The sequence below is a fragment of the Chiloscyllium punctatum genome, chromosome 38 (genome assembly GCF_047496795.1).
Source record: "Chiloscyllium punctatum isolate Juve2018m chromosome 38, sChiPun1.3, whole genome shotgun sequence".
In the NCBI taxonomy this organism is placed as follows: Eukaryota; Metazoa; Chordata; class Chondrichthyes; order Orectolobiformes; family Hemiscylliidae; genus Chiloscyllium; species Chiloscyllium punctatum.
Window position 1 is genome coordinate 37,388,200 of NC_092776.1, and position 27,473 is coordinate 37,415,672.

Sequence of the window (27,473 nt, forward strand, 5' to 3'; positions counted from 1 at the left end):
CGCAAGTATGTGTAGCAGGACCTAGATCAGCCATGGTGGAACAATGGTCTCCTCTTGTTCCTAATATCCGATAACAAACCAACAACAATGACTACATAGGACATAAAAAAGATCTAATTGCTTTAAAGATGAAGTATGTAATGCATAGCAGAAGGTGTAGAATTTGCATGGGAAGCTTGTTGCTATCTGAAATGGTACACTTGTTCCCCACCTCATTCATTTCTTAATAGCAAGCATCTCTTGTCTTTTGACAGGTTTGTCATCCACAAGTCAGCTTCATTGACACACTCTGTTTTACTGGCTGGGTGTAGATATTGGCAGGGGAATGGGGTTTTCTCTGAAGCATTCTCTGAATTCCCATTCCTAGCAAGGGAATTGGTTGTCCAAACCCCAGGAACTGGGCTTGCGAAGTACAGACCTTGATGCTGAGCCCAACCTCTGCCCACAATTTATTTGGGTGGTAATTGCCAAAAATTGAGATGGTCTACTGAAGAGGTTGAGGTGGGGGTAAGTTTGGGGGCTGGAAGCAACACTTCTGCTCTTCCTAGCCTGCAAATAGTGATGCAAAGACACATGTTTTCACACTGGAAGTGTTTGTTTTCCCCTCAGCTGCCTGTTATCTTTTTTTTGCTAATTTTGCCAATGTTTTGTATTCTAATTTTTAATTCCCTTTTCAACTGCTTTATTTTGTTTTAAGCATTGCTCCGCTTTTCTGCAGTCTGTTTTTCTTCTAGCAGGGTGGATCTTTGTGGGCCTATCTTTTCAAAGAGTGTCTGATTGAGAAACCATCACCAACATCTGCCACTTTCTTCAGGCAATTCTGTAACTTTTGGCTTGGGAGAAAACACTTTTCCTGTAGGGCGAAAGATCTCATAGCTTTATTGACATTCCTTGACACTGGCTTCTTTCAAATCTCAATTGGAAACTTGTGTAGAATTTCTCAACCAGCAGTCCACAAGTGGTTTTATGATTTTACTAATGTTCTTTACAGGAAAACGGTTCAATTTGTCCTTTTCACCATTGACCCAGCTATTAGCACCATCTGAGTCATGGGATTTGCAGCTATTGCTGGGTTCCCTTGGGGACAAGGGACCATAATGAAATCTATAGCACTCTGAGCTCCCTGGTATCATGTAGCCATGTTCATGAACAGGAAATGGTTTCACTCTCTCAATGTCCAAATTGTTTGTGAATGCAAGGAGCAATTCATCCAAATGTACTCCCACTATCCCAGGAACTGTCACAATGCTTATACTTTGCATAACTTCCAATTTCCTAGATTGTTTCTTGCTCCAACCCCCATCTTCTCCAGCCTTCGCTCGTTGAGTAATAAGGCATATCCCCAAAAAAGCACAGGTAATGATCCCTTTCCAAAATCCTCTGGCTGCCTTGCTTCAGGTGATGTTGGTGGATGTACTCTGATCACATGGGTCCTTGAGGGTCCGGGCCTGCTGGGTATCTCTTGCATAGCTGCAGGTGTAACATTGACCTGAACGAAATATGGTATTTGTTGGACCAGGCATCCTGGTACAGCAGAGCATCTCTGGAGTGTCCTGAGAGGTTTATTCCAGGATGCCTGTGTATTATACCTGCTGCCTGTCTTTGCATAGTGCAATCACCTTTACCCCATGAGGGCTAGAACATCTGGAAGGGGTGGGGGTGTCAAGCTCTCTTGGCCCCATCTTACTGAGCTAATGAATGACTGAATGAAACCATAGCTTGAGTCATGGAGTGAAGGTCCAATATGTAGACAGCTGGACATGGTTCTTGAAGGTGGGTGTCCCATGTTTGGTGGAGACAAGCATGTGCTCAGATGCTGCAGACACAGCAATGAACAGAACTTAGGCAGAGTACTGTGTCCTTCACATTGGGCTATGCAAGATCTCTGGCACCTGTGTCAGATCTCCCAATGCTTACCTCTTCAACTCTGTCAGCTCATTTATGGCCTAATCCTGAGGCTCCTCATCTGTACTAGATTCAGCAGAGGTCTGTTCTGTAGCAGTCTTGAGTGTCAGAGCCATTGGCTGTTTCTTCCCCTAGTAGCTGCACATACACTGATCACCAGTATGTGATCCCGAGCATGCTCTAGATTCTTTAAACCCAAAGTGAATGTCTTTGCATTGGTGGAGGCTGGGGTGGAATGCCATGATGCTACATCCTTTAAGGAGCGAGGTTGTACTACTTCAGAGGTGTTGGCTGTAGGCTTGGTAGAGATGGCTTGAGAATTGGGTCTCTTCCGCTTCTGGTCATTTCTTGACTTTCTGTTCCAGAGCTGCAGAGATATATGTTAAAATTTGCTAGTGTTACTATGCCCCATTGTTACCCAAGTTCCATTACCTTAGTGATGCTCAATGTGCAGCTGGTAGTAGCTGTTTGAAGGCTGTTTCACTGGATGGCTGGATCTACACCATTGATTGATATGGATAGAGATGTCAGTCCCCAAAGTTATGATTGCCCTCATATGCTCCAGGTAAGATGAATGTGATATGGAGGGCAGTTAAGAGTTAAAGGATTCTGAATGAGAAGTGATTCAGTGTGGTCAAAGAGCTAGAATTGCTCAGGATGGTATACTGAAAGTGATCCGTATGCTGATATTTATGTGAGGTAGTCATCCTGAAGCCCATATCCCCTGGCAATATCCATGTCCTCTGCAAGCCTTTAGTGAGAAGCTCAGTGACATGTACATTCTCATAGTTGCAATAAAAGACCATTGAGCTGATAGTGCATGAGCCACTGAGTGCGGTAGTTCTTTTTATGTTTTAAGGGTGGCCCCGAGTAGCTGAAAGATTGGAAATAATGCATGCTATGATGTTGTGGCCATAACGGAGACGTGGGTTTCAAAGAGGCAGGAATGGTTGCTTGATGTTCCAGGGTTTAGAAAGTTTAAAAAGAACAGGGAGGGTGGAAAAAGAGGAAGGGGTGTAGCATTGCTAATCAGAAAGTGCATCACAACTACAGAAACAAAGGTTGTTGAGGAAGGTTTGTCTACTGAGTCAGTATGGGTGGAAGTTAGGAACAGCAAGGGAACAGCCACCATATTTGGGGTTTTCTACAGACCATCTAATATCAGTAGAGAGATTGAAGAACTCATAGGCAGGGTTGTTGTTATGGGTGATTTCAATTTTCCCAATATCAACTGGAACCCCCTAAGTGCAGATGGTTTGGATGGAGCCGTTTTTGTCAGGTGTGTTCAGGAGGGTTTCCTTACTTAATATGTAGACAGACCGATGAGGGGAGAGGCCATTTTGGATTTGGTTCTCGGCAACGAGCCAGGACAGGTGTCAGATCTCGTGGTGGAAGAACACTTTGATGAAAGTGATCACAACTGCCTCACATTTACCATAGCCTTGGAGAGGGAAAGGACCAGTTACCGAGGGAAGATATTTAATTGGAGAAAAGAAAATTATGACGCAATCAGACAGAGTTGGGAAGTACAGACTGGGAGCAATTGTTCCACAGAAAGTGCACAGCAGACATGTGGAGACTATTTAAGGAGCAGATGTTGCGAGTGATGCATGAATTTGTTCCTCTGAGACAAGTAAGAAGGGGTAAGATTAAGGAACCTTGGATGACGAGAACAGAGGAGCTTTTCATCAAAATGAAGAAGGCAGCTTACATAGAGTGGAGGAAGCAAGGATCTAGCACAGCTTCAGAGGACTACAGGCTTGCTGGAAAGGAGCTAAGAAATGGACTGAGGAGAGCCAGGAGGGGGCACAAAAAAGGCTTGGCAAAAAGGATTAGGGAGAACTCAAAGGCATTTTGTTCAGACGTGAGGAATAAGAGAATGATCAGGGAGAAGGTAGGGCCGATCAGGGATAGTGGAGGGAACTTATGCCTGGAGTCTGAACAGATAGGGGAAGCCCTAAATGAGTATTTTGTTTTGGTTTTCACCAAGAAAAGGGACCCTGTTGTGAATGAAAACTTTGAGGAGCTGGGATACGGGCTTGACCAGATCAAGATTGATGAATTTGATGTGCTGGAAATTTTGGAAAACTTTAAGATTGATAAGATTGATAAGACCAGATTTATCCTAGATTGCTCTGGGAAGCGAGAAAGGAAGTTGCTAAGCCACTGGCAAGGATATTTGTCTCCTCACTCTCCACGGGAGTCGTACCTGAGGATTGGAAAGAAGCGAATATTGTTCCTCTTTTCAAGAAGGGTAATAGGGAAATCCCTGGCAATTACAGACTAGTTAGTCTTACATCTGTGATCAGATTTTGGAAAGAATTCTGAGGGATAGGATTTATGACTATTTGGCAAAGCACAGTGTGATTAAAGGCAGTCAGCATGGCTTTGTGAGGGGCAGGTCATGCCTCACAAATCTTATTGAGTTCTTTGAGGAGGTGATAAGACAGGTCGATTAAGGTTGAACAGTGGATGTGGTGTATTTGGACTTCAGCAAAGCAGTTGATAAGGTTCCCCATGGTAGGCTTATTCATAAAGTCAGGAATCCAGCGGCTATTTGGATTCAGAATTGGCTGGGTGACAGAAGGCAGAGAATGGTTGTAGATGAAAAGTATTCTGCCTGGAGGTCAGTATTGAGTGGCTCTGTTCTGTGGCCTCTGCTCTTTGTAGTTTTTATAAATGACTAAAATGAGGAGGTTGAGAGGTGGGTTAGTAAATTTGACATATGATAGAGATGCATGGCATCCAGTCTTGTATATGACATTCCTGAGCGGTGACAGTTACTCTGGTAGTGCACAAGACATTATTCATCCTCTTGTGCCACCATGGATGCTGATTGCTACAGCCACTTCGGTATAGACTGCCTTGGTGATGCTGGATGAAGTCCTGTTGACGTCATTCCGAAAAGTGCATCTTTTTTCTCTCATCTAGCCTACAGGAGAACATGTGCGGGTCACCCCTGAAGCCCATGGCCTTGTATGAAACCAGGCAAAACATTTCCAGGAATGGTTTGGGGTGATGAGCAGAGATTGTGTGAAAGACTTGGCTTGTAGGAAGTGATGTACTGTCCAAATACCTTTTTAAGCATGCCAGATGGTATCAGGAGGTGGACAAGTCAACATTTCAGGTGTAACCCTTCTTAGGGCTGAGATGGCTGTAAGAGGAGCTGCAAACAAAGGGAGTGGGGGGCAGGATGGATAGGTGGTCATATTGGATAGGGAGTGTGAAGTGGAATTAAAATCGGACCATCCTTGGCCTCCATTGCCACAGCGAATCAAACCGCAAATTGGTGAGTCAACACCTCATCTCCCGCCTGGGCAGCCTACAGCCCAAAGGACACAACATTAAGTTCTCCAATTTCAAATAGCCTCCCTTCCCATCACCCAACTCCCTTTCCAGCCCCTCACCCTCCCCTCCCTTCCATTCGTCTCATTGACCTCTCCTCCCTGCCACCAATTGGTTTATTCCGCCAATTGACCAAGCTGGTCATACCCTCTATCTGTTTCTGGATTAGTGGTGCTGGAAGAGCACAGCAGTTCAGGCAGCGTCCAAGTAGCTTTGAAATCGATGTTTCGGGCAAAAGCCCTTCATCAGGAATCCACGACATGGTTGAAGAGCTTCAGGGCAGAGGAAATGACCTGGGAGTTGCAGTGGGAAAGGGACTCCCTGAGATTCTTGTAGAGAGAGGAGGAAAACTTCTTCAAGGCAGGCATCCTTGCAAGAGGATTCACAGTAGGGTTAAAATCAACGAGGTAAAAACAATGACTGCAGATGCTGGAAACCAGATTCTGGATTAGTGGTGCTGGAAGAGCACAGCAGTTCAGGCAGCATCCAAGTAGCTTCGAAATCGACATTTCAGGCAAAAGCCCTTCATCAGGAATACCCTCTATCTGTGTTCACCTATCCCTACCTCACCACCCTGCCCCATCACCCCCTTTATCTGCAGCTCCCCTTCCACCAACTCCCAGTCCTGAAGAAGGGTTACACCGAAATGTTGACTTCTCCACCTCCTGATGCTGTCTGACTTGCTGTGTTCTTCCAACCTCCTGCTTGTCCATCTTGGATTTCAGCATCTGCAGTTTTTTTTGTCTCTAACCTTTTTAAGCATGGTATGTGGAAGGTGCCAGAGCCTCTTACCACCTAATGCTGAAATCTGATGCTTTACCTACACTTGAATATGAAATGAAGATCAGAATGTAATTGCACAATACACTGCACCTAAGTAAAAGTCTCTCTTGCCTGTTGGCCATCTGCCCATTCACCCTCTGAAATTTCTTAGAGTACTGCATTTTTACTTTGGTCAATTATTGTTTTTTCTGTAGAGGAATGGGAATGAAAACTAATATGTAAGTTTTTTAAAATGACTGAAAAGGCACAGAAATGAGGGCATATACTGACAAGAAATGAGCCTACATTAGGTGAATGTGGGTTTAGATTGGTTTTCAGATCGCACATAGATAAGAAGAGATTCTACTTCAGGAAGTGATTTTCTGAAAAATTGCGTGTATGCATGACACATTGAAGTGAAAAAATCGTCCAGTTCAGGATGTAAGAAAAGTTCCAATAACCAGATGTCAACTGGTATGCAAGTACAGGTTCGCAAAGATGGATAAGACATTTGAAGTAATTTGCACCAATTACTTTATGTAATATATAGAAAAAAAGACACCCCTAAACTGCGAATTCAGGCACGAATCCAGATTGAAAGCCTCTGAGAATTAGATTTTTGATGGATGTAGCTGGCAGGATTTTCAAGGTGCATAATATCTTTACTTTGGTTTCCAGTAGTGCATGCTCCTTCATAATTTAGCTGTGGTATTTTTTATTAAAGTCCTTCAGATTTGAAATATCCTATGTTTGGTTGAGGGACATAACACCATATAAATTATAGCCAGCGAGGCTTTTTAACTTCCTTGCCATTTACTTTAATTTTGATTTGTATTGAAAGTAGCTTTGAAACCCATATATTGGCCAAGACGTGGACTGAATTTCAAATAACAGGTGACTTAGTTTTTTTTGTAATTAATTTTGATCTGTAATGCTGATTCAATAGCAAGGTTTTTAGTGATTCTTTTTAAATTTTTGCTTTGATTTATAGAACTGAATAAGAGCAAGTAACATATTGTACTAATAATTGTAAAGAAAACCATATAGGGGAAAAAAACTGTCAACACAAATCAGACGGCAGATGTTTTCATCTGATAATAAATTATGTCTTTATTTAACCTATAATTGTGAATAGTAAAATTACTACATTTTTAAGCTGTCAGACTGATATATTCTGTTGTTGTTTATCAGCTATTCATAAATAACTGCAATCTTCCCTATATAATTTTTTTTTGATGATTCCTTTTCTGGTATTATTTCATGCTTTGCATACTGTAGATCTTCTAATGATCAAGTTGAGGCATATTTTGCTACACATGAATACACTGGACTGTTCATCATTGTTAATAAAGCAGAATATTTAATAAATTCAACAATTCAAATCCAAAAGGTCAGCTTCATTTTTTATTTTTGTTTTGTTTCTAACAATTACTCACTAGCCTAGATTTTTAGAGTTTTAGAACACAGTGGACCTTCCAAATATCAAGTGGAGTCAGGAATATGAAGATCCACCCTCGTTTCCATCAGATCCCATTCATTAGTAGGGAAAGGGCATGATTTAGACATGAGGGAAACCCAGAAATCAGGTCAGTCATTTGGACTTGATACTGAATTCAAACCGATCCCATTGTCACTATAATAAGGGCCTTAGCTGACATTGTGGGTATTTTTTTTAGAGTGGATGTGAATGCTCTTGAAGGATGGATACCTTAACAGCTATCATTATGCTGTTACTAATCCTTCACTGCATTCCACAACCTGCAATTATCCCAGCAGTGAGTCGAAAGTTTAGTTTGGCTGACAGCTCAAAGAGATTAATAAATGGTGACTGTAATCCATATAAGGTTATGAGGCAATTTATGAGGCAATATTTTGAATAGAGATGGATGTTCATAAATGGGATTGATTCTTCAATTTAATAAAGACTGTAACAAATATTGAGGACAATATTTTATTTTATCTTAGCTTGGCGTGTGCCCATTGTGGATGGGATGCGTGAATTAATATGGAGAGTATTAGGCTGAAAAGGCTGTTGAGAGAGCACGTGTTCACAGTGATGGTTCTCAAGGGCTGTCAGGATTGGTGAAAGGACATGAAGGTAGTCAGCCATTGGAGTGGATGGGAGGCCTGGGTTAGTATCAAAGTTATGAGACGATACTTGAGGTGAAGAATCCAAGTTGATTACAGTAGGTAAGATGGGTCATTTTGGAAGTGGGTTTGGGGAGTGAGCGATGAGATCTAGAGGACCTGAAAAATGAGGAAATCACTTGAACAAAAGCCCAGAGAATTGAGGTGATCCCTTTCAACAGCCTGAATTCTCACTCCATAGTCCTGTGACTACGTGCGATGTACCTTGTGGGGTTGCAGGCCAACCTCCACTCTTCTATGTTCCCTCTGCAATAACAGTCCTGTCATTCAAGAAATTACTCCTGAGATGGATGTGGTGAGTTAGGAAGTTTTCCATTTCATGTCTGTCTGAATTATAATACTATAAAGTACTCAAAATATAAAAGTTCTATAAATAGAAAGTGTTTTAATAATCTTAACTCCAAATGATTCCTTTTTTTTATCCTTTTATGGCATGAGACCAACATTTGTTACCTTGCTCTAACTGGTACTGAGTAGTTTAATTTTATTTAAATCAATTAAGGAAATAAATTGGCGGGCATTTGGAGTAAATGTATCTACTGATGCTTTCCCTTACCATCATACTGGTCATCAAAAGATCAGCTGCTGATTGTACATGTTTTTTTGTTAGAAGATGACTAAATCTAGTGTTAGTGGCAGAGACATACAGCCAGAATTATGAAGTTTGAGTACTTCAGTTTTTCCCCTAACAGTATTTCACGTTGCACATATTTCTCTGTTTTTTTGTTGAGATACCATCCAGCCTTTGAGTGCCTCAGTGATTTGTGAAGTAATCAAAAAGCAGATGGAGATAATTATGCGATCTATTCTCTGTGTTATGAAAGAAGTATAAAGGAATGATGGCCTGAGCATGATTTGTTGTGGCTTGCCGTCATGGGTGATATACCAACATATGCTTCTAAAATTTACAGCTCAGGGAAGTAATTTTCAATTATGATAAGAATCGTGTCTGATGAGCATTTTGAATGAAAGTACTACAAAATTAGCCAGTAGCCAAAAATAGAATCATAAAATTATTCATTTCAAAAATACAAAAGTGTAGATTTTTATCCATAAAGGGGTAGAGTCCCTTTCTTGGACTAGGTGTTAGGGTGAATGTGATAAATGGTGACAACCATGCTATCCCCACTGCTGCAATAATTTGACAGTCACACACCAATCAGCTAATTGAGAGCTGACAAGCAAACGTGGGGGAGTTTCTTGGTCGATGACAGTTCTCGACACTGGCATCCTGTGGGTGGGGTTTGGAGCAAGGGCAAAGAGTTGCCTTTCAGAGGTCATCCTCTTGCCCCCTATTTGAGCATCTGAACACCACCCACCCAGCCTGACATACTGATCGATCTAGCCACTGCATTGAAGACAGTTAATTGGGGAGGAAGTGAGTTCAGGCTCTTAAATGGCTGTTAATTGCGTACCTAAGGGCTAGAATTGCCCATGGACCATTTCACCCAAAAACTCACTGATGCCGTTTGTCTTTTTCTCAATGTTAACCCACTTAACATATCCCACAGATGGACATGCTCTTGAAATTTACTGACCAGGCTAAAGTGTCACAGCCTGAGTCTTGTACTTATCAATGTTATTGTATATTGTATACACACTGATTACACTGATGCTATTACTCAGTGGCTGAAGCTGAGCTGGTGACTTTTATATTGGAACGTCACACTTGTGGTTTCATGTAACTGTTGTTATGAAGCCTGTCCGGTCTGGACTCTGTCACAATCCAGGTGAGATGGTAAAAGGATTCAAGTGTCTGTTCAGAGCCAACTCACTCAATTTATTTCCCCATCTTTCCATATCAGTTCCAGAGGAGAACATTCCACCCATTTGTTTCGGTTTTCCTCTTATTAGGATGCTTTGAATAGCTGTTTCACATGAATCATTCCATAGTTGAGGAACTTCAGTTATATGGACAGTTTGGAGAAATTGAGACTTCATTAGAAAAAAGAAGTTGAGAAGAGGTTGAGGTATCCAAAATCATGTTGATTCTGGACAGAAATAATAGGGAGGAACAATTTCCATTCGTTGTAGGATCAAAAACCAGAGAGCATAATTTAAAGGATCAATGACAATGGAAAAGCTCTCTCATGCCATGAGGGGCTAGGATCTACAATGCACTGTCTGAGTGTGTTGTGGAGGCATATTGAATCAGGAAATTTCAAAGGGGATTCGATTGTTATTGGAAAAGGAAAAACAGGCTGGGCCATGGGGAGAAAGTGAGTGAAATCCAACAGCTAGATTCTTCCTAGGAAGGGCCAGCATAGACATGAGAGAGGCTAAATGGTTTCCTTTGCTGCTGTTTCAAATCTATGATTTTAAAGTCATGTATAAATTTTTTAAATCCTGTATTTTAAAAGCTTACTCTTTGTGAAGTCTTTGACCACAGTGGGATTGAACCTTCATTAGAGGCAATTTAATCAATCTTCTCCACAAAAATAATCCTTGCGATAAACCTTTCAAAATGACATGTACTTATCTTTTGATGTATTGTTGCATGTGATTTTTAAAAATAAAACCAAATACATTTCTTTAGAAGTATGATTTGAAGGGTGGCTGTGTTGCTCAGATGTTATCCCTTGTTTCCAAAGGAATCTTGAATCTGTTTTTAAAAATTGCCTTTCCAACTTCAATTTACAAGCAGCCTGTACTTACGAGTGACTGAGTGAGTGAAGGAGACAATAAGAATGCACCAAGTATTTCCTGTATGTAATTTAATAAAACTAATACATTTCACAATCTAGCAAGAATACTATAAAGTATTTGTCATTTAAAAACGAGTAAAATACTACAATTTTCAAATGTATATCAATGTTTAACAATCTTTCTCAAATTAATTTTGTATTGCAATAAATTTTCAGTTCAATAAAGTACAATTTCTATTCCTTTGACAAATGAACAATATAGCGGTAGTAATGTTTCACTTAAACGTGTCGTACTGCCTTCGCTGTGTAAAAGAATTCAGTCAGTCCATTTCATGAGTTTTTGTTTCAGCTGCAGAGATTCCTCCAGGCAAATGTCTAGACATCACAAATTCAGCCACACAGGTTAGCAGGCAGTATTGGTTTGGTGTTCATTAATATTAATTGGAAATTGCTAAAGAGGGGGGTATTCCTGACACCCTCCTTCCCCACCCACATTTTTGCTAACTTTCTGGAGGTCAGACTGTATGAGGAGCTCAAATTCTGAAAAAGTATCCTGACTTGGGCTGTTATGACTGCACTGCTGTAATGGCAACCTTTGCACTGGTGCTGCTTATCCTGGGAAAACAGAAGCTCTTACATTATATGTATGAAATTATAGTTTTCACAGTTTGGTTTTAGAATGGCATTGGTTGCTAACTTCACCCTTGAGGAAGAATAGTAGATTAAAAGGGAAGACAATGGCCTAGTGGACTGTTAATTCAGACATTCAGGTAATGGGGACTGAGGTTCAAATCCCATCATGACAGATAGTGGAATTTGAGTCCAATAAAAATTTGAAATTCAGAGTCTGATGACTATGAGACCATAGTTGATTGTCAGAAAACCTATCTGATTCACTAATGTCCTTTAGGGAAGGAATCTGCTATCCTCATCTGGCCTATATGTCAGTCCACACCCACAGCAATGTGGTTGACTCTCATCTGCTCCCTGGGCAATTAGGGATGGGCAACAAATGCTGGCCTAACTAGTGACACCCTCATCCTGTGAAGGAATTTTAAAAAAAATCTGTTCCTCATCTTTAATTTCCTACAAGGTTTATAGTTCCTTTGATTCTCCCCTCAAAAAAAATTAAATCATTAAATTGAATTTTGAAACCTTATTTCAGGTGTGCTTCACACTTAAGTCTGTTTCAAAACTTTTTTTATTTCTGACATGCTCGGTTTTGCTTGATTGATGGTTAAACAACATCCTTGTTTATTTGGCTATTTCATCAGTATTTGGTTGCTATTGATATTTAAAAAGTAAAAGAAACATTGTTTAATGGAGAATGTATCTCCTAGTGGAATGGGTCAAATAATGTTTCTATTTGTTTTGAAATTGATTTTAACCAAACTGGAAAATTAGGTTGAATTATTAGGCTGGAATTTTGTGGTTCCTTCGGGATAGAGAAGACCATAGACCATTCAGACCACTAAGTCTGATTTGCCATTTAGCGAGACCGTGACTGATCTGACAGGCTTGAACTTCACATCCCTGCCTTAAACCCATATCCTTTGATTCTCTTACTAATCACAAATCTGTCCATCTCTGCATTGAGTATACTTAATGGCCAAACCTCAACAACCTTCTGTGGCAGAATTCCACTAACTGATTGAAACAGTTGGAGATCTTTGAGCCTAGGACACCACCCTGAGTAAGAAGGGGCCCTTCTGGTGCAGTAATAGTGTCCCTACGCCTCAGCAAGGAGGCCAGAGGCGTGACATGACATCTCTGAACAAGTTTATCAGTAAAGGAAATAAAATACCTTGAGGAACACCAACCCCTTCACCTTTGGAGATCTACATTAGCCTCAATAGGTTTTGCATGCAAATTTATCAGTTGGAACACAAGCGATTTCCTGGTGGTGGTGAATCGGTGGAAAAATACCACAAGTGATTTGGTGAAGGAAAGAAAAAGATCCTGAGTAGCTGGGGTTATTTTAGCACAGTGGTAAGGTTCCTACCTCTGAGCCTGCTCAGAGTTGCATCACCGAATATTAGGAAATTTAAAATGTGAAATAAATATCTTGAGGAACGAGGGTTCTCGTGGTGGTGTCGCCACCTCTGAGCACCACTCCAGAAGGTTGTAATAGCATCTCTGAGCAAGTTGATTATAAAAGAAAAATTACCCTGAGGAACAGAGGCTTTTGTAGCATTCAGGTCCCATGTTGTCCAGATATGTGTCATAATATGTCTGAGCAGGTTAATGAGAAGAATTCATGCAGCAATGTCCTGGAGCTGAGGGAACTGGCCTCAAACAGCCACAACCATCTTCCTTTGTGCCTGGTATGACTCCAATCAACAGAATTTAATTCCTATTGAATTCAGTTTTGTTAGGGCTGTTTGATGCCAAGTTCAGTCAAATGTGGCCTTGATGTCAGGGGCAGTCGCTCTCACTTCCCATCTGGGGTTCAGTTCCTTTGACCATGTTTGAGCTAAGACTAATGGAGTGACCTTGATAAAGCCAAATTGAGTGTCAGTGACCAGGTTATTGCCAAGCAAGAGATACTTAATGCCAATAACCCTGCTAACCATAACCCTAACCTTTCATCACTTTACTGATGATTGAGAGTAGCCTGATGGGATGGTAATTGGGTGGTTTGGATTTGCCCTGTTTTTTTGTGCATAGGACATACTTGGGAAATTTTTCACATCTTCATGTCAATGCCAATGTTGTAGTTTGGCTAAGGTTTGGCAAGTTCCAGGGATGATGTCTTCAGTACTATTGCTGGAACATTGTGAGGGCCCATAGCCTTTGCCGTATCCAATACCTGTAACTATTTCTTGATATTACATGGAGTGAATCGAATTGGTTGCAAAATGTTGACTCAATTTGTTGACTGTTAACTGTTGAATACTTTGATTAAGTCAAAATGTTTAGCGTGTGTGACTTCCTGAACAGCACTGTCTGGTTGAAAATCTGCAGGTCATTAGAAGCTCCAAAATTAGTAGCAAGAAGCAGAAGATGATGGTTGAAGGGTGCAAAAAAAGGCTCTGATTGCACTGAAGTGGGAGTAAATAGGAAATTCAACAGGACATTGCCTGGGATGGAGGATTTGAGCTATACAAGGCTGGATAAGTTCAGGTTGTTTTCTTTGAAGCAGAGAAGTTTGAGAGGATCGTGACAGAGGTGTTTCAGACTATGAAGACCATAAACTGTGTGAGTAGAAATCAGCTACTCCCCTGAGTTGAAGAGTCAGTAACAAGAGAGCATATCTTGAAAATGAAAAGCAGGAGGTTTAGAGGGGATTTGCGGAAAAACATTTTCACTCAGGTGGTAACGTGGTTCTAGAATACGTTGCCTGGAAGGATGTTTGAGGTAGGAAACTTCATAATCTTTAAAAACTACTCAGATGAGCAATTGAAGTGTCATACCATTCAAGGCAATGGACCTAGTGTGGGAAAGAGGGACTAGTGTACGCAGTGGTGTATTTTTGACCATACAGATTTGAGGGGCCAAAGAGTTATTCTTTACTTAGATTCTGACAAAGTCTATAGTTTCTGTTTTTGTGTTCATATATGGAGACTCCACAGTTCACAAGACAGAAATGAAGGAGAATCTGTTAAGTCAAAGTAAGTATTGATATAAAGGTGTAATTTCTCTGGCATTGAATCACTGCAAAGTTATGGTGTTGGGGGAAAGATTGAAATGTTGTTGTGTTGGACGTTTTAAGACTTTTTCATCTGAGATGATTGACGACAATTATCTTCCTTTTGAGAAAGATACTTCTTCCTGATTCTCATTAATTTCAGGTTTGATAGAGTTTTTAGATCCCATGACTACATCAGTGCTGTTGATGTCAAATTATTCATCCACACTTTCATTTTTGAGTTTGGCTGTTTTGTCCATGTTTTGACCAAGACTGTCATTAGGTCAGGAGCTAAATGGCTGTGGCAGAACGAAACTGTGGGTGAATAACAATGTGTTGCTCGTTAGTAGTGTTCAGGATTCTTTCCATTGTTTGCTGCTTCTCAATAGAAGTCTGATAGGGTAGTATTTTTCCGAGTTGGATTTGCCCTGTTTTGTGTGGACAAGTGACACTGGCTTAAATTTCCACATTGCTGGAGAGATGCTAATAATGTTGAACTGGAACAGCTTCGCTAGAGGCGCAGCTGTTGGTCCCCAAACCTTCCATTTGTTGCCCGAATGTTGTAAGTCCTTTGCAGTATTGAGCGACCTTAGCCATTCCTTGAATCCACAATTGAGTGAATTGGAGAGCGACATCAATGAGACTGGGTACTTCAGGAGGGAGCTGATATAGATAATCCACTCATCACTTCTGGCTGAAGATGGTTGCATTTGCTTCAACGTTGTCTTTTGCACTGCGTTTCTGTGTTTCCCTGTCATTGAGGATGAGGATATTTATGGAGTCTTTGTCTCCAGTGAGTTGTTTAATTGTCCACCACCACTTGCTGTTACAGGATAGCAGAACTTGGATCTGATCCATCAGTTACGGGATCACTTTGCCGTGTTTACCGCGTGCTTTTTACACAGTTTGACGTACAAGTAATCCTGTCTTGTTTCTTCATCAGATCAACACCTCATCTTTAGGTGTGCCTGCTGCTGATCCTTGCACACTTAGTGAACTCTTTTTCTGGAGCAGGTTTGATGGCTGGCTTGATGGTAACATTAGAGTGTTAGAAACGCTGGGCCGTCCCAGGCTGTGAAATTGCAAATGGTCATGGAGTACAATTCTGTTGGTGCTGAAGCCAAACCTCAAGCCTCATGGATGCCCAGTTTTGAGTTGCTGGATCTATTCAAAATCTATCCCATTTAACATGAAGATAGTGTCACACAAAAAAAGGTAGAAGGTGTCCAAGGGACTGTAAAATGGTCACTCTGATCCATACTGTCATGGGCAGATGCATCTGTGACATGCAAATTGAGGCTTTCTCTCTTGTTGCTGATGGATAGTAAATCTGGTCTCATTCCCTTGAGATTTAATAGTGGTTTGTTACAACTCATTTGGCTCTCGCAGTCATTTAGGAATCAACCAAATTATTGGGCATTTGGAGACACAAGTAGGCAAAGGACACCAGGGCCAGATGGGCTTTTATGTCAATCAACAATGGTCTAATGGATTAGCTTTTAATTCCAGAATTATCAATTGAATTTAAATTCCACCAGCTTTCATGGATGAAGTTGAATTCGTAACCCTGATTCCCTGAGCCAAATGACTTTACCACTATGCCACTGCCTTCCCTGTAACTTAACGCTAAGATGATTTTTGTTGTGTAAAGTATGAATGCTAATTACGTAAATGGTCAGCCTAAACCTTCAGTGATATAAGAAAGCACATAACAGCAACAGATTGTGGAGAGTGGTGGTCCTGTATTAAACATTGTGCTAAACCTTATAACATAAAAAGTTAGAAAATTAGTTATTAAAAAGTGAAAAATCACACAACCCCAAATTATAGTCCAACAAGTTTATTTGGAAGTACTTGCTTTCAGAGCATAGTTCTTTTATCAGGTAGCTGTGGAACAGGATTACAAGACACAGAATTTATAGCCAAAGGTTACAGTGTCATGCAACTGAAATGATATATTAAACAAACCTAGATTGCTGTTAAGTCTTTCATCTTTTAGATGGGTTGCAGGTTTTGATTCATTAATATGTAAATCCCAGAACTTCTTTTAAGTCATATTCTTGAGATAACTTAAGGTTTTATAAACAAATGTGTCATCTCAGCTCAGACGAGCTCAGCTCAGCTCTGTTCAGATGAGAAGGAATATAACGGACACCTGAGGGTGCTGAAGTACACCTGCATAAGAACAAAGTGCGATGCTCAACTCATTGATCGCCAGTTCTGAGGTGCCACAGCAAGAAACTGTAATGACCTCATCAGGAGTCAGACATGGGTTGCAACTGATAGGGTACCCTTTGCTGTCCTGGGAGTGGAGAAATTACACCATGTTCTTCGCAGCCTGCAACACATTATCAATGATGATGAGCACCTCGCCAAGATCTTCTCCAGGCCTCCACTTCTTGCCTTTAAATAACCACCAAAACTTAAACAGACCATTGTTCACAGCAAACTGCCGAGCCTTCAGGTCAACATCGACCACAACACCTTACAACCCTGTCATGGCAACCACTGCAAGATCTGTCAGAGTGTCGACGTGAATGCCACCATTACGTGTGGGGACACCACCCACCATGTATGTGGCAGGTACTCATGTGACTTGGCCAACATTGTCTATCTCACACACTGCAGGCAAAGATGTCCTGAGGCATGGTACATTGGGGAAACCGAGCAGATGAATGGACACAGCGCAACAATCGCCAGACAGGGATGTTCCCTCTCAGTCGGGGATTACTTCAGTGGTTCAGGACATTCAGCTTCAACTGGGACCTGAGGTTCATGTCACACTACAGGTGACCCCACTACACTGTACACACACACACACACACACCCCTCCTCTCTCATACGCACACACACATACACCCCCACACTCTCACCCATGCACACACCCTCTCATAGGCTTATACTCCATCACATTCATGCACACACTCTACCAAGCGTGATACATGCAAACACACACTCTTTCACACGCACACACTCACACTCTCTCTTGCTCACCTTTTTTTATAAAACTTAAGTTATCTTGAGAATGTGACTTAAAAAAAGTTCTGGGATTTACACATTAATGAACCGAAACCTGCAATCCATTCTAAAAGATGAAAGACTTAACAGCAATCTAGGTTTGTTCAATATATCGTATAATTGCATGACAGTGTAATCTTTTGCCTTAAATTCTATATCTTATGGTCCTGCTCCACAGCTACGTGATGAAGGAGCAGCGCCCTGAAAGCTGGTGCTTCCAAATAAACCTGTTAGGGTATAACCTGATGTTGTGTGATTTTTAACTTTGTCCATCCCAGTCCAACACCAGCACCTCCACATCATATTCACAAATAAGATTACCAACAGCTTTCACTAGTTTGGACTCAGGATGCAGCCTCACCTAAGACCCATCATGATAACAGAGTAATGTGGAATGTAAGTGAAAAAAATACCTCATGGGTCAATAAGTAAATTGTCTCGGGTATTCAGGCAAGGCACAAGAGTTAATTATTCCACTCTCATGCAGTCTCGCCCGAGGAGTTTGAGACTTGTCTTTTTCCTCATCCCCCTCCTGATTCCAGTTGTAGGTAAATCTGGGCTTTCTCACTGATGCAGGTACAATAGGGAAACAGGTTATGTTGCAGCTTCACAGGCCTGAGCAATTTTCTTAACCATTCAAAGAACCCTTGCCACTACTTTAATTAACAATGTTCAGCAGGGTGTGCCTTGTGGCCTGTGTCTGATCCAAGAACATTGTTAATCTAAAACAACTACGATATGATGTGGCACATATGAGCAGTGATATTGGTGTTTTCCATGTTCCACTACTGATTATGTACCATGATGCAGACTTGGTCCTTTAGATTTAATATGAATAGTTGCCCTCATCTTGCTAGTCATAACATTACAAAGTTGTTTTTTCTACATTTGTTGTCTGAATTAATGCATATTAGGCAAAGCATTGCCTCTCCCAGCTATGTAGTGGAAAACACACATGGATGACAATTGTTTAAATGTATCGCTCTTTCTGAATATGGCAGTCAACATTTGACATGTCTCCTATATCGAGGGACCCTACAACCATTGTAGGCGACAACTTGGAATCAGACATTTGGAGCAGTTACATAGTTGAACATCTGAAGACCCTATGGTGCAATTTTGCCGTGACCAAGATTGTAAGATGAATTATTTCCTTTTTTAAAGAGTGCTAGCAAGTCCTCTTGAAATGTTTTTCCATTTTCTGTAGTATGATGTGACACCACAATGCAATGGTAGTAGCTTTACCAAGGTTTTATTGAGTTGCATTTCAGAATAAACCTTCATGCTTTAGATCACATCTTCATTCCTCTCCAAAATGCTGTGGTAATAGTTCAATGATTCACACTTTAATAATTTTCTCCAGGTTGATGATTGAACCATTTTGATTCCAAATATCACATTTGCAGTGAAACTCTATCTTCAGTTTGTGTGTCTCTGCATTCTGACAGAAGTCATTTTAAATACTAATGGAATGTGTCACATTTCCTTTCCTTTTGAAATCTACAGTGTTATCAAAATACTAATTAACTTTAGAGAAAGACTGAGGTGTGCAGCAGTTATTTGCTGCCTTGTGTTGCTCTTCCATTAGAACTGAAATATTAGTATTTACTCTGAGGTGTATGAAACTGACCTCTGCTCTGCAAAAGGATCAAAATGTATATGGAATTGTCACAACAAGTTCTGCAACTGTTGCTTTGAATGTTAATATGTAGTACCCAGATTTTGAATGTAATAGACATTGGAGGCATTTTGGTCCTCATTCAATACAGTTACTGTTAAATTACGACCAAAGTTGAACATCAAATACAACGTAGCTCCAGTACTGTTGCTAGTCAGCTGAATTATTTAGTCAGTTCAAATATTGAATATCTTTTCAGTGAGTAGATAAATTGAAACCCAGTGCAATTTTTGAGAACATTGGAACTGAGAGACAAGGTCTCAGGTTTGGGAGAAGGAAGATACAACGTCATGTAGGTAGTGGTGTTCATATTACTTTTTATGTACTTGTTTGGCAAAATGGGCATCATCCAGTTGGGTAGCCATGAATCTATGTACATGTAACTATATAAAATTGAATGAATAATTTGCTAAAATAGGTGTGCAGGCTGATCAGTTTGCCTGACACTATAACCTGGTGTTCTGCTGTCTTGGTCCTCTGGTTACTTGTTGTTTCAATTGTTTTATTTCTGTATAGGCTCATGGGGTTAGCCTCAAATGTCATGCCCATGAGGTGCATATATTAAACATGAATATTAACAGCTGGAACTAAGTTTTAAGCACCTGTAATGTTTTATTGATGTTGAGACAGGAGATGAAACCAGCTACTTTACTGTTTTTTATTTTAATTTTTGTGAGTAAAAGTTTGTCTTTATACTTTAGGCACATTTTCGGTGACTGATTACTTCACTAAATTTCCTGTTGTGCAATGACTCAAAAATACCACATTGACACGTTGACTGATGTTTGACAAGTTGTGTTTGAAAACAGATCTACTGTACACTAATAAACCCTTTGAAGATATGTACAGAAACTGGACTATTCAACGTAGTGCCTCTTCTCACTGTCCACATCAGTGGTCTGGCAGATTGCACTGTGTGCACTGTAAAATTCATGGTAGCCTGGTGTAAGACTGTATCAGATCTACATGCTACTCCTGAAGGCAATGGATTGTTCTGACCAACAGCGCTCATATTTGGAAGACAGAACCAACACAGCCTATCAGTGCCAAGGGACCCAGGTTCAATTCCACCCTCAGGTGACAGTCTGTCTGTGTTGAGTTTGCACATTCTCCCTGAGTCTGCATGGGTTTTTTTGGATGTCATGGTTTCTTTCCACAGTCCAAAGATGTGCTAGTTAAGTGGCTTGACCATGCTAAATTTCCCATAGTGTCCAGGATTGTGGATGGAGACATATGGGGATAGAGGGGTTGGGTCTGGGTGGGATGCTGTTCGGAGGATCGGTGTGGACTCAATAGGCTGAATAGCCTGCTTCTGCATTGTAGGGGTTCTATGATTCTAAATCATTCATGTACATTGTGAGTATAGTGGTTCTAGCACTGATCCGATGGAACACCACATTCAATTTCTGCCACTCTGCCAGACTATCTTTCATTCCTGCTAACTGCCTTTCTTCTTAAGGCCAGCTGGGAATCTATTCTAGCACTTTTTGATTGACACCACATTCTCTGATCTTATTCATTAGTCTGTTATGGAACATTTTATTGAAGACATTTTGGAAATTCAGAAAAAAATTGCATCTATTACATTATTATTGTCACTTTGTTACCTCCTCAAAAAATTCAATAAGTTTGGGCAAGTTAGAATCTCCCTCTTGAAATCCATGCTGACTGTTCATTGGATTTTTTTTTTGTTTCTACATGTTTTACTTCTGAATCCATTATTTTTCCTACCACTGATATTAAACTTGAAAATGGCAGAGAAAAAAGCGCTATAATTTTATTCACAAGGAAAATGGTAGAGGTGGCATGCTGAAGACTGGGTATTTCTTCACAGGCTTGTTTCTGAACCCAGACTTGGAGAGGTTGTGGGGAGGTAGCTGTACAACTTTGCTATTATTGCAGAGTAAAGAATATTTCAGTGTCCAAGAAACAGCTCTTTGTTATATTTTTATGAGGTAAAGTTCAATGATTCTCACTGCATAGCTTAATTATCCAATATCTTTTACAACTTGCTTTAAATTGTGGAAAAAGAATCCAATGCTATGCTTCTATCAAGATTGTTATAAGTCCGCTTTATCCTTTATTATCCATGGTTGTAAATATAATAAAACATTAAATTGCTTTTCTGGACTCTGGCTAAATCTTCAATTGCAATATGTTATCCTTCAGAATTTCAGAAGGACATTAGCAGATCTCCACACGAAGCTGTAATGTATTTTTTTCGTAAAATTACATGTTCTACTTAAGTAAGACCTTTGGGAATTTTTTTCAAGTTTGATAGATATTCATGTGGTAAACAAGTTGGCTGAATAGATGGAAATAAAGGCACTTTTGCTTTGCTGATCCTGTTTAAGTTGACAACCTCATTTTAATCTACTGATGCAAACAGATTGGTAAGAATAACTTGAGTGTTCTGAGTTAAAAATCACACAACACCAGGTTATGGTCCAACAGATTTATTTGGAAACACTAACTTTTGGAACGCTGCTCCTTCATCAGATGGTTGTGGAGTATAAGATCATAAGATGCAGAATTTATAACAAAAGTTTACAGTGTGATGCAACTGAAATCATATATTGAAAAAAACCTGGATTGTTTGCTAAGTCTCTCACCTTTTAGAATGAGCATGTTGGTTTCAGTTCTTTCATACGTAAATCGCAGAACTGTTTTTTAAAGTTACATTCTCAAGTGAACTTTAACAATTGGTGTCATGTCAGCCCAGGTAATGCATTGAAGGTGTGAGGTGCCCTGTGTGAGACTGTCTGTGCCACAATGTTCAAATTGATTCTAATCTAAAAAGTGGATTTACAGAATCTTACATGGGTTCATGCAGTTTTTGAGCAAAATAAAACGTAATTCTGCAAGTACAAATTCACCTACAAATTTATGTGTATATGTGTGTGTGTGTGTGTGTGTGTGTGTGTGTGTGTGTGTGTAGGAATGTCTGTGTATGTGTATGTTTGTCTGTGAGTGTGCATCTGTGTCTATGTGTATGTGTCTGCGTCTGCGTGTTCCTGTAGTGCAGTGGGCTCACCTGTAATGTGACATGAACCCAAGGTCCCAGTTGAGGCCATCCCCATGGGTACCGAACTTAGCTATCAGCTTCTGCTCAGCCAATTTGCATTGTTCCCTGACCCAAAGTCTGTCTTGGAGGACGGTCACCTGAAGGTCCAAGGTCGAATGTCCTGGACCACTGAAGTGTTCTCCGACTGGAGGTGGAGGGAAGCACTCCTGTCTGATTGTTGTGCGGTGTCCATTCATGCGTTGCGTAGCCTCTGTTTACGTTAGTGCTCTGTTTACATTGAGTGTTCTGTTTATATTAAATATTGGAACAGTAAAAAGAGACATGCAACATTTTGAATCAAAGAGTAGTCAGTCAAAAGGTTGAGAGAGTTTTAAAATTAGAAAAGGACCAAAATTGAAGAAAACAGAACGGGAATATTGAGCAGGAAATGTAAAACCACCTTTTTTTTAGTATATGTTTGGATAAATGGAAGTCAAAATGGGGAATTTAGGGCACAGTTTAGACTAAGAACTTAAAACTCCATGTGACAAGGATAATAAAGCAAACATGGATGATTTCAATTTACATTTAGACTGGGTAAACCTTATTAATTCTAGTACTATGAAGGATGAAATCCTGGAATGCATACAAGATGTTTTCTTGAATTACATATTGAATAAATAATTGGAAAGTGGGCTATTTTAGATTCAGCATTGTGCCATTAGGAAAGGCTGATTAATGATCTTGTTATAAATAACCCCTTAAGGAAAAGTGATCATGCCATGATAGAATATTGCAACTAATGTGAAAGTGAGTTAGTCCAATCTGGGACAAAGTTCTTAAATTTAAACAAAGGGCACTACAAAGGTATGAGGAGCAAAGTGGCCATGGTAGACCAATGATAAAAGGTATTACAAAAGGTAGGCAGTGGCTATCATATCAGGAATAAATGATCTAGTTCAATGGTGGAGATGGCTTAATGGGCTAAATGGACTCTGGCTCCTATTTTCTAAGTTCCTGTTGGGCTTTCGAAGCAGAGATGGGAAAATTATTAATGAGGAAAAAGGAAATGACAAAATTATTCAATAGTAATAGATGCAAAGAACCTACTGAAAATTGTGAAGAGCAATGATCCAATGCGGAACTTAAAATAATTAGTAAAGACCAGGTTCTGCAGAAATTAACAGGAATAAAAGTGAACAATCCCATTGGCCTGATGGCCTGCATCTTAGAACTCTAAGGGATGTTACATTGAAAGTAGTAATGTTGATTCTGAACTTCAGAACTTGTAGATACGAGAATATTTGCTATGGATTGGGAAACAACAAAGCTATTCACGAAAATTATGAGAGAAAAACTAGGCAATTGAAGGTCACTTAGCCTAATACCAATGATTGGTAAAATACTTCAATGTATTGACTAAGGTCCATTTAGAAAAGTCGGAGCATAAAGTTTAGTCACCTCAGGTTTGCAACAAGTCTATTTGAGGCTTAAACCAGCAATATGGCAAAATTTTCACGAGTAAAGGAGTACTGTAAGGATCACTGCTTGCTCCTCGGATGCTGCCTGACCTGCTGTGCTTTTCCAGCAACACACTGTGGACTCTGATCTCCAGCATCTGCAGACCTCACTTTCTCTGACTTGTTTCCAGTCCTGGTCACTGCTGCCACTGGGAGCTATGCCAGAGTGCACACTCATCTATTTAACACTCCCAGAGTAAAAACAGTTGTGGGCTGCTGTGATTGGTGGAATATGCTCCCGGCTGACTATTCAGATGGTGATGTGGGCAAGTCAAACATCTGAAAAACCCTGCCCCTGGAATAACTGTGAAGAGTGTTGGTTTCCTTACCTAAAGGAGGATAGTCATTTTAAATGGGCATGTTATGACACACTTTTGGTGGGACTTAAACCTAGAACTTTTGGCATTGAGGTAGAGACACTGCACCATCAGGTCCTTTCTAAGGAAGGATATGGTATGGCATAGAGTGGGTGCATTTAGTATTCACTCATTTATGGAATGAGACTTCCATGAGCAAAGACTGAGTAGAATAGGCCAATATTCTTTGGCGTTTGGAAGATTGAGAGATGAGCTCATCAAAGTACATAACATTATTAGGGGGATTGCAGATGCTGAGAGGGGTTTTCTATTTGCTGCAGTCTAAGATGTTTGTTTGGAATTGAGACATGAATTAGCTTCAATCAAGAGAGTTGTGGAACTTTGTAATTCTCCACCTAGAAGGATTGTGGGCTCTTGAGGGTTTTTAAGATTGGGATTGATGATTTGTGATCAGTAAGAGATTTGGGGATAGACAGGAAAATGGAATTGATATAAAAGTTTGAGCAGAGTCTGTTGAGTCTAGATTAGAGTGGTGCTGGAAAACCTGATAAAGGGCTTTTGCCTGAAACATCAATTTTACTGCTCCTCTGATGCTGCCTGAACTGCTGTGCTTTTCCAGCACCACTCTCATTTAGACTCTGGTTTCCAGCATCTGCGGTCATTATTTTTACCCAGACTCTGTGGCGTGGCAGTGCAGGCTTAGTAGGCTGGATGGTCATCTCCACTTTATCTCCGGTTTTTATGAACTCAGCAGCATAATGATTATTTAGAAATTGATAAAATACCTCAGCAAAATTTTTTAATCTATATAATTCTATGATGTTTTGCTTTATTGTGGCTGTTGTCTGTACTGGCATCATTTTTCCCAGCCAGGAAAATAATAAGTTGATGTCTTATTTGTGGATAGTTGGAAAATGTAAACAGTCATTTTGCACTTGTTAAGGTAACCTTCAGATCAATGTGGATATTAAATTTGAACCCAACTTTTTGATATATATATATAATATAAAATGTGTATGGTTTATTCTCAGGTGATTCTGAACCAACTTTCAAATGGGTTACCAATAATCAGGCAGTTGTATTAGCTACAGCAGCGGCAGCAGCAGCAGCAGCAATGGTCGCAGTTGAAACAGAAAAAAAACAAGAACTGCCTCCTGCAAATATGCAACCATATCTCCTGACACTATCTCCAATCAAAATCCCATTCCTAACTACACATCTTCCAAGTAAGTTAACATGTATCAGTTTGCTTAATTCTGTGTATGTCTTCTCTAAATTTCCTTTTATCAGGAAGTTTCATATGGCTATACATGACTAGAAAGGATTGTCAATTCAAGTTAGCTCTGATCTGTTTCCTGATGCTTTTTCCATTTATATCCTGTTAGAAATTTGTGATCACTGGTTTATCTCCAGACAGCAAAATACTTATAATTGCAAAACAAAATCCAGTACAATTTAGCAGTGCAACATTAATAAAGGACAACATATTGCTGATGACTCAGAGGCAAAGAGCGTTTTTCCTAGATGTTGTAAATCTGTAACTCTCAAGTGCATTCTGTCAATCTTCCACATGGATGTCTCTAAACCTTTGAGTCAATTTTTCTGCTCATAGTAATGTAATGGTGCATGGCTTCTGCATTAATTCAAGATATTTCCAATTAGCCTGTTCACAGATGCTATTACACATGTCCAGAGCAGGTGGACTTGAACAGGATCTCCTGGCTCAGATGTAGAGACACTACCACTGTGCCACAAGAGCCCTTCCTGATGTTAATTCCAATGTGTTTGAATTTATGAAGAATAAAAACCAAAAGAACTGTTGATGCTGGAAATTAGAAACAAAAACAGAAATTGCTGGAAAAGCTCAGCAGCTCTGTGGGGAGAAATCAGAGTTAACATTTTGGGTCATATGACTCTTCCGCAGAACTGAGTAATTCAAAAAGAAATTTTTCTGAGGAAGTGTCACTGGATCCCAAAGCGTTATTTATGATTTCTCTTTACAGATGCTGTCAGACCTACACAGCGTTTCCAGCAATTTCTGTTTTGTTTATGAAGAATATGTGTTGCAGATAGAATAAAACCATTTGGCTGTTTGAGTAAGAGAACACTAATCAAATGGTGCTCCAGCAGGACAGCTAAAAATATCTGCCATCAGTGAGACTTCCTTTGTACGTTTGAATTCCTTTTTGAATGACAACTTCCTGCAAATGGAATTTGAGAAGATTACACTGAGGAAAACTAAGCATCTGAGACCTGAACGAACGTAGTAATCATCTGAAGAATTGTGAAATTAAATCTGTACATGTGGAGAAAAGGAGATGAAAATTAGATTGGTTGAGTTTTGGGTCAAATGAGATATAAAGAGCAAAATAAGAAGTTTGGATTAAGGGATATAGATGGAAAGAACAGAAACAAGTAAAACATTAAAATTCCAGAAGTTAATATTTTATATTTTAAAATGTACAACAATTAACAACTAAAGGAATGAATAAAGACTTGCATTTTTGTAGGAATTTGCATGAATATTGAATGTCCCAAAGTATTTTACAGCCAATGAAGACCTTTTTTTAAGTGTCACCTTGTTATGTGGCAGATGCAGTGACTAATTTGCTGTCAGCAAAATCCCAGAAACAGCAATGTGATAATTGCCAATTAATTTGATATTTTCTTACAATATTCATTGAGCGGTAGATATGAGATTCCACACTTCTAACTGTTAATTTTCAGAATTAAGCACTATATTTATAGCTTGTTTGACAGTGGTTAAGACATTTCAAACATTATAAGTGAGCTGAAATGCAGAAGCCCTGAGTTTCTATGGTGAGTATAGTTGTTATCTACATGGAAACGTAAACATCATTTCCTTGAGTGCCTTGGAATAAGGAGGCAAAGTTTACAGAGGTGCGGCATGTCTTGTACTTTCTATATTTTGGGATGTTTGACTAAGTCTCTTTACTTGCCTGAAGTTGCCATTTGATTTGTATATGAACAATGGTGGGTGCTGTCAGCCTCACCGTTGGCTTCACACTGAATTCTGGCCCGAAATGTCTTTCTCAAAATTACCTGATCTCGGATTCTAGGAAAGGATTCAGCATAACTGCCATTTTTTCTTTTGCATTTTTTTTTGCTTGTGGACTCTTTCCAAATGTCTAATAGGAATTGAGGATATGTGATTACTTACCAATACTGCTTACTTATGCGCATCATTATCTTTTTATATAAATATAGTTAGCAATTTAGTATTTTATGGAAACTGTTCAGCATAACTGATTTTATCTATTTTCTGAATTGGTGTGAAATGTGAATTCTTATTTAGCTGCAAATTGATAGGAAAGAAAGATTGTTTGCCTTGTAGTGTATTACATCTGGTAAGCTAGGTACTGAAGATAAAGTGTCTGATAATAAGTAACATAGACTCGCCAATTAAAAGCTGCCTTTCACTGTGAGAATAAAAAATATTGTTTGATTTGAACCAAAATCAAATCAGCCTGCAGGTTTCTTTT

At 39.8% G+C, this 27,473-nt stretch overlaps 1 protein-coding gene across 3 annotated transcripts in view; it reads left to right on the forward strand.

The window, feature by feature from the left end:
• The window catches only part of tcerg1l (transcription elongation regulator 1 like), a 739,617-nt gene that overhangs the window by 70,313 nt on the left and 641,831 nt on the right, over positions 1-27,473 (forward strand). For all 3 annotated transcript variants that reach the window (XM_072557635.1, XM_072557638.1, XM_072557637.1), the window contains exon 5: positions 25,002-25,196. In XM_072557635.1, coding sequence (XP_072413736.1) covers positions 25,002-25,196 — 195 coding nt within the window. The remainder of the gene's footprint in view (positions 1-25,001; positions 25,197-27,473) is intronic.